The sequence below is a fragment of the Leiobunum rupestre genome, chromosome 4, assembly GCF_980474605.1.
Source record: "Leiobunum rupestre chromosome 4, qqLeiRupe1.1.hap1, whole genome shotgun sequence".
NCBI classification, from domain to species: domain Eukaryota; kingdom Metazoa; phylum Arthropoda; class Arachnida; order Opiliones; family Sclerosomatidae; genus Leiobunum; species Leiobunum rupestre.
This window is the reverse complement of record NC_143387.1, coordinates 43568213-43585394: the sequence shown is the minus strand read 5'-3', so window position 1 is coordinate 43585394 and position 17182 is coordinate 43568213. Positions and strand designations below refer to the sequence as shown.

The following is a 17182-nucleotide window of genomic DNA, read 5'->3' as shown; positions in this document are numbered from 1 at the left end:
AAATATTTAAATGCAATAATTTATAAACAAAAGCGAAATGAAAATATTAATATTGCACAACGATTTAAATGAAAATCTAACAAAGTTTGTAATTATCGAGTTATTTTTGTAAGAATTAACGTGGGAAATTTAAGGAGCTGTCCTTGATAGCGTACGAACAAAAATTGTAAACTGTGTTTACAAACTAAGTTGAAAAAAAATTTTGGCAACTTGACTTTGCGTATTTATTAATTTGTAACCAGTGCCCCAGTGCCCCATGACTCCGCCACGATTTCTATTGTTAAAGCTACTACCTGGTTATCGCACCTAATTGAAAAAGTATTTTAGCTCGTTAGATTACAACGAGAAACAAAAATAGTGTTCTTTCTCGTTTTAAGCCTGGTGGAGCACTGCCAGTCGCAAGTCTGTGGATTAGTGATTTCAGAAATGCACCTCTCGAAATAAAAGCACCCAGAGAACACAGGGAAGAAAGGTACGAAGAAAGTGAAGTTTGTACCTAATTCTGACTGCGATAGCCATTTATGTAATAATCAAAATAAATTTGAAAAGTTAAAGTTTGGGATTTTTTTTGCATCTTTATTTTTTGGCATTCGTTTTCTTAATATTTTAGAAGACTAGCTGAAATTTGTCACACCCACCGCCGCAGTAGCAGGTTAAAAATTATCATCATTTATTTGTTCTAGATACTTTTAAAAATTATCATCATTTATTTTCATAAAGTTCTTATCGCTATTGTTGTTTAGATGGGATTGGGTAAAATAAACTTGAGCATTCAATATTACTACATTCCGCATCGTCCATTTCCTTTATAGATTTTTGTACCTCACCGCAATCTCCTGGGTTGATGACAATCGCATTATCGTGAACTGGTCACCACGAAGCCAAACAGAGTCATGGGTTACCCTTTGCCAATTTGATGAGAATACTTGGAACTGCGTCAAGGTAAGGTCAGTACATTTTTGGCCTGCCCATTTTTTTAAAGTTGTATTATTATTACAATTTAGGCGCGGCGATACGTATTGTAAACTATTACAATGAATGATTATTATTCAATGATTTAATAATTTTCGTCCCAAAAAATTAAATTGACCACCGTAAGCAATTTGTTTAATAAACAAAGTAGGCGAAGAAAATATCAGGTTGACTAAAAAATTGAAATTACCAAAGTTTAAGTAAAACGAACCAAATAACAAAAATGTTAATTTTCATTAATGTAGTACTTATTCATTGAGGTCGTTTATCCTGTTGGGAAATTTTAACAGATTTTTCACCACTACCATCAACACGCGCTATTCTTATAGGTCCGTAATATGCCCTATTATTAAATTTTGCACTCCATTTGCAGTACGTGCAGCTTTGGAGTACCATTATTTTTTAACCTTTCCAACGTTAATATCAGAAACGCGTGTTCAGTACAAACGTTTAATTTTAATTTGCACGAGTTCAATATGTCAAATAGGAACATCTTTCTTGATAACGCGAGCGTCAAAGCTCAAATGAAAAATGTCATATTCATAATGATATCATACGTTTTTGTTTAATTTTAGATATTGCAATTACGTTCTTTCAGATTTTGGAAGTAAAAGCTAAACCGAAACACTCGTGGACAGAGTTCCTCGGTTCGCCATTACCCTCTCTGGATCGGAAATCGTGCTTCGTTGTTCTACCACGGAAAACTACCAATCTGGATAGCTTCCGGCACATTGCCATTGTGCCTTTCAACGTACGTATTTTAAGACTCATGTTTATTTAATCCGCGCCTGTAAAATGCGTAGTGACAATTCATCTAACCAGAATGTCTTCATTCCCAGTGTTCAAGTCACTTTTAACAAAGATAATATAACTACGTACCTATAGATTCTAAATCAAGCTCCTTGCACGTAAACGCAGGCTCCTACTGAGTTCCCGGCGGAAGTCGGAAAAAACTGCCTCCATCGATCTGGCAGTTCTACCGACATCTAGTTAAAAAACGTTTTAGTGAAAATTGCGCCGTGGTTTTTGACTTGCTGTTTTCAAGATACCAGATATTTTTGCGTTATATTGTTTTAAAACAATAATGGATCATGCCTGTAGCTCTAAAAAGGTTTCTAAACGAAAGAAAACGAAAGGTGAGTAATATAATTTTGGGTTATCTATTGAAATTCCTTATTTCTCACCCTGCTATGGAGCGCGAACTCAGTAAAAGCCTCACGAGAAAACGCGCTATCGAGAAACGCCGTGATTTCGAATCTAGGGTACGTAGTTATATTATCTTTGCTTTTAATGACTTAGCTCAAAAGCCTCTTATGTAAAATCATAGCTTGAATGTTCGACTAAACTAAACTTTCGTCGGTAAACATATAACAACGAAATAATAAAAATTGATTTCTTTCGTCACTTATTAAACCGTAGCGCAAAATACTTTCTCTTCGACAGTAGCGGCGCCAGGATTTTTGGGGAGGTAGGCCAACCATTTGGAGGGCCCCCAAAATTATGGAGGCCTCCTCACCACAATTTTTTCAAATCCATGCACGTGGATTATTTAATTTTTTTTTATCAAGTGGTGCGATTTTTGGGTAAAATGAGTACGCGACGAAAACATTAGAACTAATAACACTTAACAAATGAGTGGTTATGTACTTATTTCTACGACTGAATTCAAGCATAAACGAAGAACTTCGGTACTTCGCATGTAGATCCCTTAAATCAGAACTTACAACTTTACAAAAATGAATGTACATGGGTACACTAACAAGGAGACGACCCGAGGTGTAACGCACCGATTTAGTTCAAACTCGGGGGTTTGGTAGACCTTCATATAACTTGAAAAAGGCTAAAGGGAATTTCTTCAATGGGCAACCGTTTTGCCATGGCAACCAAAAATGTTTTTGACAACACAAATGGAAATTTTCCCAATGAATATAACATGGGAATCTGACCAATTTTAAGGGTACCGCCTGTAAAAATTTTAATTAATTTCAAACTTTTTCATAATTTTTTTATTAATATTTTCTATTTTAAGCATTTTCAAAAATTTTATTTTTTTAAATTGGTCAGATTCCCATGTTATATTTATTGGGAAAATTTCCATTTTGTGTTGTCAAAAACAATTTTGGTTGCCATGGCAAAACTTTTGCCCATTGAATAAATTCCCTTTAGTGTTTTTCAAGTTACATAAAGGTCCACCAAACCCCCGAGTTTGAAAAAAATCGGTGCGTTACACCTCGGGTCGTCTCCTTGTAAGTAAAGTAAGTTTAAGAACCGTTTATTTGTAAAGATAAAATTAAAGATACAATTTGTATATAGTATTGCTCACCGAAAATTAAAACTAAAAAATAAACTACCGTCAAAGAAAAGTGACTCGTACCTTTGAAAGGAATAAAAACAAAAGGGGCTTTAAGCGAATCACTCGAATTGAATATTGAAAAATTAATTAATAAATAAATGATTTCGCAAACAAATTACAGAATTTTCTGATATTAAATAGTTTGGAGGCCCCTTAAGACGACTTTTGGAGGCCCCTACCAAAATTTCAAGTAGTCCCAGGCCTACCCCGGCCTGTTGCTGGCGCCGCTACTGCTCGTCGCGCAGCAGATATAGAGAAAAACACAGAAAACATTCAATTCAACACTTTCTACACCAAAGATATTAGAGTTTAAAAGTCGTTATTTGAAGTCAATGACAGAGCAATGGATCAGTATATAATAGTACGCTGCTTTGGTTAGTATCTGATCAAATTAACGACTAGTGGCTTAAATGTACTTGTGTAAAGTTAATGCGTCTGCCCTTATTTGAAGAGGTTAAAGTGTGAAACCAAAGTTAATGACGCGACTTTTAGTGGTTAGTTGCGTCCAGGCTTGCTACAAAGAATCCTTCCACGAAGTTCGATTAACGTTAGTGAAAAGGGTTTTTACTCTGTTAATATCCTATTTTTTAAAATTGCATTTAATTTTAATTAAATTTAATTATAAGTGATGAAGGACATAAATCGAGATAGAAATCGTTTTAAACCACTTTTTTACAATAAATATTTTTTATTTACATTCACTACGGCCGTTTTGACGCGTCTTCGTCAGGCGTATATAATATGAACAAATTGAGTCACATGATATTTCACGACAGAACAAAAAACTGAGGGCACAGAAATAATTCATTAAAATAAAAACAAATCACTAATAAAAAGGGAAAAATATCAAAAATGAACAAAAAAGTATATAAATATGTATAAAAATAGGAATAAAAAGAGAAAAACACAAAATCAATAAAAAGTAAATATAAAAATAGTATTCCCGTCAATTAGATAACATATTTTTTTAAAAACATTTTTGTTATCTAATTGACGGGGATACTATTTTTTATATTTTTATTTTTTATTGATTTTATGTGTTTTTTTTCTTTTTATTGCAATTTTTATACCTATTTATATACTTTTTGTTCTTTTTTGAGATTTTTCCCTTTTTAATTGAGATTTTTGTTAGTTTTAATTAATTATTTCTGTGCCCTCAGTTTTTTGTTCTGTCGTGAAATATCATTTGGCTAAATTTGTTGATATTATATATGAGGGGTCGGGCATTTACCAAAATCCCGTACACTTTGTCTAAAATCGCAAAATCTTTTAACATTAAATTAACATTGAAATCCAAAAATCACTTTAAAAGGTAATGATAAAAACGCCAAAATATCTACGAAATCCCGAAATCCCGTACAAAATATTGGCAAGTGTCCGACCCCTCGATTATATACGCCTGACGACGACGGCCGTAGCGAATGTAAATAAAAAATATTTATTGTACAAAAGTGGTTTAGAATTATTTTTTTCTAAATTTATTTAAATATTCTTTAATTTGGCTTGGTCATAGTGATGTGAATTTACCGTTAAAAATATAAACGGTAAATATACCGGTAAAATTACTTGTAAAATTACCGGTAAATTTACCATTAACTTTTTTATTTAATCAAAATAATGGTTTGATGTCACAATAATTATTAAAATAGTATTTTAATTTTACCATAGCCTTAGGTTACATTAAATTTAGAGAAACCTCCTAGATAACCCCTTCGAAATACATTTAAATGTATGGAACGTAAAATCACAGTGCCGGGAATTCGGAGTCTTTAACAGGAAAATGATTTGGTTTTCTGGTCCAATGTAAAATATAATTGTTTCTTCTTTTATTTGAAGTTTAACAAAATATTTTCGGGTGTTTTTTGCTTTATTAAAGTAATTGGTAAATTTACCGGTAAAACCATTTACCGTAATTTTACCATTACCGGTAAATTTACCGAGGTAAATTTACCGGCTCACATCTCTACTTGGTCATGACGCTTAAAAGAAAACTTGGGTGGGTACTAATCAAATTCGCCATTTCACTACAGACATTTATTCGGGAAAATCGAATCATTTATATCTTCTCTTTACAAATTATCTTTCGCAGTTTCGTGACAAGCCGCGCTTCGTCACTAACGGATCGTACGATGTAGTTGACATTTTATCGAATGACGTAGAAGGAAACCTGTAAGTTTCCGATATTCCAAATATCCCTGATCCGTTTACGGAATCCATTTTCCGCTTTGAAAGGTTCTTTACCAGAACTCTCGAAGACCGTCCGGATCAAAAACATCTTTTTTCTATAAATACGAAAGCCTCCTCCCCATTAGCGCCGAAATGCCTTACACGCAGCCTAGAGGACGAATGCGGATACTCTGACGCGATATTCAGTCCAAACGCACATTTTTATATTCTTCTCTGTTTAGGACCTAACGTGCCAAAATTAGAGGTATGGTCTGTCAAGGACAATAAACCAGGTAGGTTACTTTCCTTTTCAAAACTCTCTATGACCGTCTTGGGACGTACACTAATGACTGTTCTTTTAGTTTTAATTTTAGATTCGTACCACGATATAGAAACGGAGTTGACTGGGAAATCAAAACCATACGTGCAAAACATTAGGATACCTCTTCACGAGCAATACCGTAAGTTTCCTTTATTATTTATAATCATTATTATCATTAATAGTTACGAGCTAAAACAAAAGTTGATAAAAGAGAAAATGAAATTTTGTTGTATTTGAACGCGATAAACATTTATTAAAAACTTAGATAGTGGTCTTCAACGCAAAGCAAACCAATACTAGTCAGAGCACTAGCTTAGCTTAGTAAAAATTGGTTTTTAATGAATAAGCAAATACTTTTTATTTGGACGTTTCTTTGCCCTTGAAAATAGTGCTGTTCTCTCAATTGCAAAACAAAATCTAATTCAAGCAGTGCCTTAAGCCCCGTTTTCAATTACGATATTTTTCAGGGTTTTCGCTTTTGCTTTTTTGACGCGCTTTTATTTCAAAATAAGCTTATATCAAATCTATTTAGATTTCTGCTTCTCGTGACAAAAAAGCCGATGGAGAAGCTTCTCGCGGTTGGTTTGACGCAAAAGCGTGATTGAAAACGGGGCTTTAGAAGTCATTCCTGCATAAAAATGAAAAAAATTCTAGAAAATTAATTGTGAAAATATTTAATTAAAAATGAACTTCCTACCGGGTTTCTAAAGAAATAGATCTTTATTTATGAAAATAATTCTTAACGAAAATCATATTTTGGGCACGATTAAAAATTTACTATTGCTAAAGAAATCATTAAAATAATTAAAAAAATTTAAGGAACCAATATTAAATTGATGATGCCGACGAAAGTGGACCCAGAAGAAGGAACCAAATTTCCACTGCTATTGTTTGCGTAAGTACTTTTTGAATGTGCATTTAAATTCTGCGCGGCTTAGAAAATGTATCAGTAAGAAAGATCTAAAGTTGGCTTAGTGAAGGAAGCTCAAATCACACATTGCTCTTTAGATTTAATGATCAGTAACATAATAAGCATGAGTATGACATTAGTCTTTATGTGCCACGAACAAATAAGTTAAAGGATGTCCACAACGCATTTGATCACAATTTCATCAAATACTACATCATAATATGAAATTAGATCGGAAAGTGATCAATACCACATCATAATATGAAACTAGATCGGAAAGTGATCAGTACTACATCATAATATGAAATTAGATCGGAAAGTGATCAGTACTACATCATAATATGAAATTAGATCGGAAAGTGATCAATACTACATCATAATATGAAATTAGATCGGAAAGTTATCAATACTACATCATAATATGAAATTAGATCGGAAAGTTATCAATACTACATCATAATATGAAATTAGATCGGAAAGTGATCAATACTACATCATAATATGAAATTAGATCGGAAAGTGATCAATACTACATCATAATATGAAATTAGATCGGAAAGTGATCAATACTACATCATAATATGAAATTAGATTGGAAAGTGATCAATACTACATCATAATATGAAATTAGATCGGAAAGTGATCAATACTACATCACAATATGAAATTAGATCGGAAAGTGATCAATACTACATCATAATATGAAATTAGATCGGAAAGTGATCAATACTACATCATAATATGAAATTAGATCGGAAAGTGATCAATACTACATCATAATATGAAATTAGATCGGAAGTAATATCAATAATATTTTACCACTAACATTTGATTAGAATTTGATAAGTAGTATTTGACCAAATTGTACTTTATCAGAATATAATTAGTAGCAGTTGATCAAACTGAATTTTATCACAATTTTATAAAATGTTAACATATCAAGTATAAACGTTATCACAATTTTATAAAACTAAATTTTAATTAATATAAAATAAAATAAACTACTTTGCATGCAGTTCAACCACGGGCCTACTGAAATCCGATCGTACATTACCCCTATAAACCCTCAAAACCGGGAAAACATCGGATCTAACAAAATAAAATAAGAAATATTATGTCAAAACATTTTGTCTTTTATAACAATTTGAGTTTGTTAGTTCTCTCCCTGCTGGTTAGAGGGGTTTTCCCCTGAGCTCTTCGGTTTCTCCTTTTATAAAAACTTGCGGAGGCTAACGGTAATAGTAAGTGTAAGGGGCTGTTGGCTAGCGTGGCATGAAGGGTTGGCCACCACCCTAGAAGTTTACGTAATTCAACCCGGTAATTTTCTTCACAAATCTTTGGCATTAGCTTAGCTGATTATTATGATTATTAAAAAATTTAGAATGGAAAGTTAAAATTTTTACTAAATTTGGGTTTATTAAAAAATTAAAATTCGTGACATATTTTCAAAATTTGTTCAAGTGTCCGACCCCTCGTCGTAGAGTGAAAGTGTAGGTTGGCCTTACTCTACGGTAGAGTAAGGCCAACCTACACTTTCACCCTTTTTAAATAAAAAAACTTGGTTGGCCAAATATATTGAGCGCAACCGTAGTTTGTGTATTTCAAATTTTATTGCTAAATATAAGCAAGGTGAACTGTCCAACCTAGTACTAAAAAAACTAAAAAAATGTGTTTTATAAAATCTTCCAATCAATTCAATAAAATTCAATTAATACATTAATAGAATTTTGATAAAATTCATAATTTGACGGGTTCAATTTAGGATAATACATTTGAAGAAGTTTTAAACATTCATTTTTCGTAAGTGGATTTTCCATTTCGGTCAACCAAATTAATTCAATGCGATATTAATAACAAAATGTAGATTGATGTAGAAAATCAAAACATATTACCGGAAATGAAATTTAAGAAGCTCCTACCGTGTGGCGCCATTTCGATATTTTTGGGCGTCATTGTGAATAAAAAATGTAGCCAAAACAGTCTTACTTACGTTTAGTATGTTACTTATGATTTAAATAAATTTGTGAAATGACTCGTATAAAGAATAAAAATTACGGAAACTACATCGGCGCTTTCCTCTTTTCAGTAGACCCAATGGAGCGCTTATTTCGCCGCCAGTACCTAAACAATAATATTGATTTTCTTCTCCATATACTGGCTGGCTTTTCCAACCGCCTTCTTTACGCATTGTTATAAAAATCGATTTATTTTTTAGCAAAAGAGTATCCAACTTAATCATCACCTTTATTTTAAAGTGGTGGCTTTCAAAGTTAAATTTTGTAAACTACCCCAAAGATGTAACATACGTGATTATTAACATAAACGAAACTTAAATTTGAAATTAGAAGATTTCTTACAAATGTATATAGTACTAATAACTACCATAAGTAAATGAACCGAAGTTATCAGACTGCTATACATAGTTTGCATCCCTACGTCATCAATAACACAGTTCCAAATATAGATATATGCACCAAGAATAAATATGTAATATTTGTAATTTGAGCAAGAATGAACCGTACAATAACGCCATTTCGCTGGTGTAGATTTCTTACTAATATGCGAGGGTTAACAGTTTCAATCGTCTGTTTGCGGATTTTAACTATTTTAAATTAAAAATGGTTACCTGCTTTGTTAAAAATTGTTCGATTAGTTCAATTAGAAAGAGAGACCGAATATTGTCATTTTATTCGATACCGAAGGTCATTGTACAAGGGATCACCACAAAGGCCTAATTTGATAAACCTTGCCAACCTCTTTTCATAGATATTCCTGTCGTCATTTGCTATTTATTTAAATAACCCGGGTTTAAAATCTTATCTGGTTTTGCTTAAGGCCCATAACGATATTATTTTAAAAACTTTAAAGCATATAAATTTAATTTTCTTCAGTTTTGTCGCTTCAATGAGATAACCAACAAAATGGATACCTATTTAGTACCTATCGGCGAAATGTTTTGAGTTTTTGACCCCCCTCCCGGTTTCCATGGAGACCACAGGCAAACTATGTATACTCTCCATGTTGGAGGCGTTTTCCTTATGAAGTTACATTTTGATCTCGAATTTGAAATTTTGAGTGTTCCTATGCCGAAAAAGAAACGTTTCTGTTTTTATGAAACCATATTTTACACATAGAAATAGTTGTACCCACAATTTCCAAATGCAATTTATCGCGTCAAAAGATGGGGATGGATACTAGCTTTTATTTGACTCGATTAGAGGTCGGGGATGGTTAACTTTTATTCAATAAATAAAGCTCTCAAAATTATTCGTAAAACGTTTTGATCAAGAAATTGACATTTCTGTATTATCCGATTAATGTTTTGATAAATTTGTAAAATTAATCGGAAAAACGTCGTTTTTTTCCGATAAAAACCTCAAATTTTACGAATAATGCATGTTTTTTAATCATTTCCCGAAATATTAACCGGTAAATTTCTTTGCTTACATTTTTTCCCGAAAAAAAACCATTTAAACATGGATAATGATTAACCGTTACCGACCTCTAGACTCGATTTTTTCACCATTTTCATTAGGAAAACGCCCTCCGATTCGGAGCGTTATTTCGATAACTTCGATTCACTGCGTTATTAAACTTTCAAAGGCACGAGGTTACGGGTTAGGTAAGGATCTCTAGGCAGAAAGCTTGATGTATTTTGAATATTTGATCCTCCGTTCAGCGGCGATGGACTGGGAAGAAGATCAGCTCGAGTAAGCGATCGCTTCGAGATCGGGCTGCCCACCTACTTCAGCGGCTCGCGTCATTACGTGGTGGCTTTGATGGACGGACGAGGATCCCGTTACCATGGAGACCGCATGCTGCACGCCGCCGACTGGAAACCCTGGCAGGCGCAGGCCGACGATTTCATCACCGTCGCCAGGTACGTCACTCGATGCATTCCTTAAATTATGACGCTCTTCGTCGGCCTGTTTCTGACACGCGCTTTGTTGAAACGGGTACTTGGACGGAGAGTAGCTCGCCAAGTATACCGCCTGGTTTAATGTCCCGGCGATCGCGATTGTTCCCGACTGTTTAATTGATGAAATAAAAAAACTAGTAGATGGACTGAGATCGGAAAAAGCTGCTGACCATTACGTCAACATTTTTAATGTATTTCGCTAGTGTTGTTAATTTTCCGGAAAAATAAAATGCAGAAAATTTTCCGCAAATCGGGTAAAAAAAAATTAAACATAAATTACTTTTTAAAGGTTTTTAATGTTTTTAACTTTTTACCGATATAAAAGGTCTAATATCAGTAAACGTACTACAAAACATTAATAGTGCTATATTGTTAATCAGTTTAAACTAGTCTAGAGGTTAAGTTTTACTTTAAGATACGAAAATATTAGGTGAAAATTCCGCTTTATTTAAATTTGCAAACAATATATTAGACTAATCATGGAATGAAAACATTTTTAATTTTTTCGGAAAAATACGGAACATTTTTCGGAAAAAAGGCTTTGGTCATTTTCCGACTTACAACGCTATATTTCGCCGAATTCGAACTCGTTCAAAGCGGTTAGCCAGAAAATTGTTTTAATATACATTTTGCTCGTGTAGCGATGCCAAGTTATCAAGTCCACTAAAATTCCTATAACCCTGGCAACGGCCACATCGGTAGACGTATTTCGACCGACGAATTCAAATGTACTTTTGCGAATAGTAATAGCTATAAAAATAAGAGAAAGTTTTACTTTCGTTCAACGCAAAGTCCATTTGCGCGGCTTCTACGAAGAAATAATCCTAGCCCCTACAGACGAAGTGATAAAAATTATATGGTATCTCCCCATAACGGTCAAACAGCCTTCGCGAGCTAGATCGCTAAGGCTACATACACGCGATAACTTCTGAATAATAAAACCATAAAAGTCGGAAAGGATTTGTAGTCGTGAAACGGGGAAATTGAAAATCAGGGGCGAGGTGATCCTCCAATGATGAACCGGAGAGTTATTATCGTTGCGAGATTTCTTTCTCTGGTATTTTCCCGAGGAAATGAAAAACGGTATGAAACCAAAAAACTGGGAATAATCGTAAAAAATACTCATTGTAGTATAGTGTTTCGTGGCACGGCTCCGTTTCCGCGGCAAATGTCCTTACCTTGGCCAGTCGTATTCGACGTCCAAAAGTGAAATATTAAAGCGAAGGGTCCCCTTTTACGGGTCATTTTCGAAACTCTTCGGCCGTTTTACTTTTCAAATAACCTTAACGATTCGAATTTAATGGGACATCTTAAAAGCAAAGCGTCGAAGAGACCATTTGCGCGAGATAAACAACAACACGGAAATACTTTGCTTTAATGGGAAAAGTCTTCTCGATGATGAAAATTTCAAATTAGCACGATAATAATGATTTTCGCCACTAAATATTTATACATTATATATAAATATTCCACAGATTAAGGTATTATATATATACAGGGTGTTACGGGTAAGAGTACCGAAACTTTCTATATGCATTCTATGGGTCTTTATGAGTAAACAATGTCTAATAAACATGGGTCCTAAAGTGCTTCGTTTCAGAGATATGGGCTCCCAAAAAACTACCTCAAATAACCGGACACAGCCTTAAATCTGGCAAACAATATTCTTCCTTGAACCAAATTGTTTTCATTAAACTATCAATTGTTTTTTATCCGTGAGGCGAGAAACTTTAATAACAAGTGGCAAAAGTTCATTATTGTCCTTTAGAAGTAAAATGAGTTTGAAGACAAATACAAGCCATTTTAATTTATTGATACGAATTTAATTATTAAATTTAAAGATACAAATTTCTTGTATTTCTCTTAGCCGTCATTTTTTAAGTTGTGAAAAACATTTTTGGTTGCCATGGAAAAATGAAAGCCCATTCTTGTCCACCCTTTTAGGGATTTTCAAGTTACATGAAGGTCTATTTACCACCCGAGTTTGAACCAAATCGGAGATAACCACCTCGGGTAGTCTCCTTGTGAGTAGATTTTGCTAGTTGAAAAACATCCAAAAGTAATTACTTCTATCCTAAAGTTCAAACATTTTATTAAGCCAATCGTATGATTTCGCGTTTTTATGCGTTAGTAAGTTTCAAATTTCGGCGTGGTAGTCATTATTATTTGATAGACAAGATATATTAGCAGTAAATATGGAGGAGAAAAGCATTAAGCCGAAAGAGCATAAAAACTTGGAGAGGTTATTGGTAATAATAAGTGTTGGGAGCCGTTGGCTCGCGTGGCATGAAGGGCTTACCACCACCCTCCTACGCATTGTAACCCGGCCACCTGTTTAAAGGCATTAAAATTCGCTAGATGACTTGGGCCTAAGGAGGTGCCTTGGGTATTAACCTAGCTGATTATTTATTATTATTATTTTTTTAATTCCAAAAATTAAAGATATTTAAAAATTATCTGCAAAACTAAATGTCTCGAGAGCGGCTTTCGTCAGTATTGAAGCAGAAAGTGCTTCCGATATGAATATATCGAATTCATTAAACGACTTTGTTTCAAATAAAGCTAGAAGAAAATCAATTTAATGTACCTCTATCTTAAAATAAATTCATTAACGTTTACATAGTTTTATCTAAACAATTTATTCGAAAAAAAGGTACCATTGAGTCTAGTTGCTGGCGGGTCCAAAATCTGAAGCTACACGGGCCGGGTTACATTGCGTAGGAGGGTGATGGTCAGCCCTTCGTGCCACAGCTCCCTACACTCGCTATTATTACAGCCGAGTGGTGCTTGGCCTTGGGGATCAGTTTATTATCATTTTTGTGAAAATACAATAACTCAAAATAAGCCCGCGTGTTGCGGTGAAGGATCTAATCTTAGCTGTCTTGAGCAGTTTTTGCGCTTGTTACAGCTGAGTTGGCGATCTAACTTAACATGAAATTTGGATTTAAGAGGAAAATTTCGCGACTAGTGTCGTGATAGAGTTTGAGGTCCTCCAAACAGACAGCGCGTAATGATTCCATTGCTGATTTGTATACCCGCATACCAGGTTGGTATTTCGGTAGACTTGATGACGCATGGTTTTAGCTAGGAGGATTCAAGTGTACCTGAAGAAGAAATTTGTATTCCCCCGACCAATGCCTCGCGGCTCGGCTACAGCTGTCGCCTGGTGTGTCAAATACTTAGACATAACGTTTTTAGCGCCACCTACAAAGCTTCAAAGTAACCTAGGAGTCAAGGTTCGTCGAGAAAAATACACCTAGGAGTTACCAAACATTCGTCTGCTAGACAGTATTTCGAACTTTAACGGTTTTTAGCTCAGGCCACGTCGAAGAAATTTGCCCGAAAACTATATAATTTCAAAGAAAGTTGCAATGAATGTTAAGTTTTAAATTTAATTATGGGGAAATATTGTTGCTGTCGTAGCGATTCTAGGTGCCATAAAAATATAATTTTTTATCCAGTTCCTAAACCAAACACGTGGTCATAGTTCACATTTTCCCCACTAGATGGCTCCGTTGTAGTTTTATGTCCAAGGGTTTGAGGCTTTGAGCAGTCTCTCCCGTGGCGCCCCGAATTCTTCTCCAGGTACACTTGAATCCTCATTGGTTTTAGAATCACTCCCGTGATTATTTGGAATAAATTTAAATATGATGACATTTTTAGTTCTGATAATTTTAACATCACGTTACGGAGTAATCTGCCCTTCGAAAAAAACAATCTATTAAAAATAATTCGCGTGTTTTAAAACTACTAATTTCAAAATTTTAGACTAAACACACCAAAAACTATTGATAAAAATCGGTGCATTTCAGGCTTTTGGTGCTGCATGGTGTGTTACTATTTCAAAATTGGAAGAAATGAGTGTAAATCTTAAGGAAACGCGTCTGATTGGTTGGAATGGAAAACTCCTCAAATTAGGTTGTTAGTCTTTAGCATACGCGACAAAATTACACACTAATTATTTGTCAGACCATTAATTCGAAAGCTGACGTGTTTTTTTTAATAACAATAATTTAAGAAATAGCCTACGCATGTAAAATTATAATAATCAGCTAGGCTAATACCCAAGGCACCACCTTAGGCCTAAGTCATCATGCAACTTTTGAAGCCCTTAACTCAGAAGTATACTATTAAAATAATAAGGAGTCAGGATACTTCATGAGTAAAAGTTTTAAAATTTATTTACAATAAAATAAACACGGCGAGCTTTCAGACCGTAGTCCCTCTTCAAGCAAAACTTTCACAAAATCTTTATTATTTTAATAGTATAATTATAACTTAAAATCTATTTAAAATTAAAGATTATAAAAAGAAGTAGATCTCAGAAGCGTAGGAATATCCGATTGTTTGTTCAGTGCCTGAATATATAAAATAAATAAATTGAATCGAGATTTCGAGAATGTATTCCTGGAAGATCTTATCCACTTACACGTAGAGAGATAAATGTAATCGTAGTGTCCCCCCCCCCCTTACCGGAAGAGGAAAGGGGAGGGGGAAAGTGAATGGGCGTGGTTTTCCTTCCGGGAATCACGAGGCCACCGGAATACATTATCTGTTGAACTTGGCAAATAGGTCACTGGTTACGATTTCTTAAATAATTTATGATCGGGTAATTATTACCCCATTTGCCAAAAACCAACGTCCTTTTACCAAAGACCTCGTAATTTTACAAGTCTGATATTTCCCACGAAGGTATTTGCTGAAAACCCTTCCTTTCATCGACGCATCGAGAGTCGGCATAATCGGACGTGGATTCGGGGGCTTTTCGACCATCAAAGTCTTGAACGACTTCTATTCCCCGTTTTCCTGCGGAGTGGCCGTCGCCCCAATTACGTCGTGGAGATTCGCCGGTAGGGACTCGTTTCCCCCGACCCCAACCCCAATCCCAACAACCCAGCACCCCTCTTCTCCTCTGATAATTCAAAACGATTTTTTTTCACGATTCTATATTCCTCTCAGATGCCCTGACTAGCGAAAGGTATTTGGGATTCCCATCTACCCCCGAAGGCCAAGAGCGTTACGAAAATGTCGAATTCTCCAATGGGGTTTATGGATTATCCAATAAAAATTTCCTTCTCGTACACGGAACTGCCGATCGTAAGTTTTTAATCAATTTTTTAAGTACTCTGAATTGTTAAAAAAAAATGTAAAAACTAATTTCGGAAGCTTTATCGTAAATGGAAGAAATTCCCCGCGGAGACAAAAGTTTAAAAACTAAAATTCCATTATTTCACCAGGCCGTTCTTGCCTAGCGATTTTAATTAATATTTGAACATCCTCGAGCAATACAAAAACATCAAAATAAGCCTAGGGGTGAACTTTATCTTAAATGCCTTTTAATTTAATATATATTAATGGTAACAACGTACTGAATAGGTTTGATGTAAGATATTGGTTTTAAATAATAATCAGTTAGGCTAATACCCAAGGCACTCAGCTAGCGACTTTTAAAACAATTATTCCAAGTGGCGGGGTTATTATTATTATTATTAGTGAAAGGGGTTACGAGGCGTAGAAGGGTGTTGGCAATCCCTTCACGCCACGCGAGCCAACAGCTCCCTACGCTTACAATTACATTTAATATCAACAAGTGTTTATTGGAATGGAAAACCAACGAAATACAAACATTGTGTGGATGTCATTTGTGGGATAATAATATTAATTATAATAATCAGTTAGGATAATACCCTATCACACCAACTTAGGCCCAAATCATCGAGCGACTTTTAATGCCAATAATTCAGGTGGCCGGGTTACAATGTGTCGGAGGATGGTGGCGAGCAGTAGCCCTGCCAGGGATTAGGGCCAGCCTGAATTAGAGGCCCCATCTATCATGTTTATTTAAAAAAAACCGAGTTTCAAGGATTTTTGTTATTTAAATGTTTTAAATTTTGACATGATTTCTATTTTCCCATTGAATTTTTTAAAGGCATTTTAATCAAGGAATGACACTCTTCGATTAGTTTTTTTTTTCAAATTCGTCGACTACTAACTTTGGATTTTCTTTTAAACAATTCGACAAATCACGATTTATCGACAGTGTAGCCAGATTTGAAAGCCTAAATTATCCCATAGTTGTTCGTAGACGTGTTTCAATTCTTTTGAGTGAACTGAAACTTCTTTCTGAGATTGTATTTGCCACAGGAATGCAAGAAACAATTTTGTAGTATTTCACTAGGTCGGGGAACCCATCTGCCATTTTAATTAAATAGTGGAAGCAGTCGATTACGCTGGTAAATTTCTTGGGGATAGTTAAATTTCTGGCTATTTTAATTTGGCTTTTTAACGAATTCAGGTCGAATTGAAACCGATTATAAGTGTTACAATGGGTTACGATATCGTTTTCGTTAAGAAAGTTTTCCGAGTTAGGGTCAGACGCCATTATACCTTTGAATAAGCCAGAGTTTTCCAATAGTCGAATTTTCATTTCTGAAATAAATTTATCAACTAATTCGAAATAGGTGGACCTCAACTGGTCAATCAGGGTTTTTGCTTCCGTTTCCCTGCTACCCGTTGTACTCGTTACCACACTATGTTTTA

At 34.6% G+C, this 17182-nt stretch overlaps 1 protein-coding gene across 1 annotated transcript in view; it reads left to right on the top strand.

The window, feature by feature from the left end:
• Positions 1-17182, top strand: part of LOC149947912 (inactive dipeptidyl peptidase 10-like) — a 44683-nt gene that overhangs the window by 23377 nt on the left and 4124 nt on the right. The window contains exons 11-20 of the mRNA XM_090170988.1: positions 378-472; positions 813-942; positions 1571-1723; positions 5415-5494; positions 5558-5784; positions 5854-5952; positions 6633-6708; positions 10403-10603; positions 15335-15492; positions 15602-15739. Of these exons, the coding sequence (XP_090027114.1) occupies positions 378-472; positions 813-942; positions 1571-1723; positions 5415-5494; positions 5558-5784; positions 5854-5952; positions 6633-6708; positions 10403-10603; positions 15335-15492; positions 15602-15739 (1357 nt within the window). The remainder of the gene's footprint in view (positions 1-377; positions 473-812; positions 943-1570; positions 1724-5414; positions 5495-5557; positions 5785-5853; positions 5953-6632; positions 6709-10402; positions 10604-15334; positions 15493-15601; positions 15740-17182) is intronic.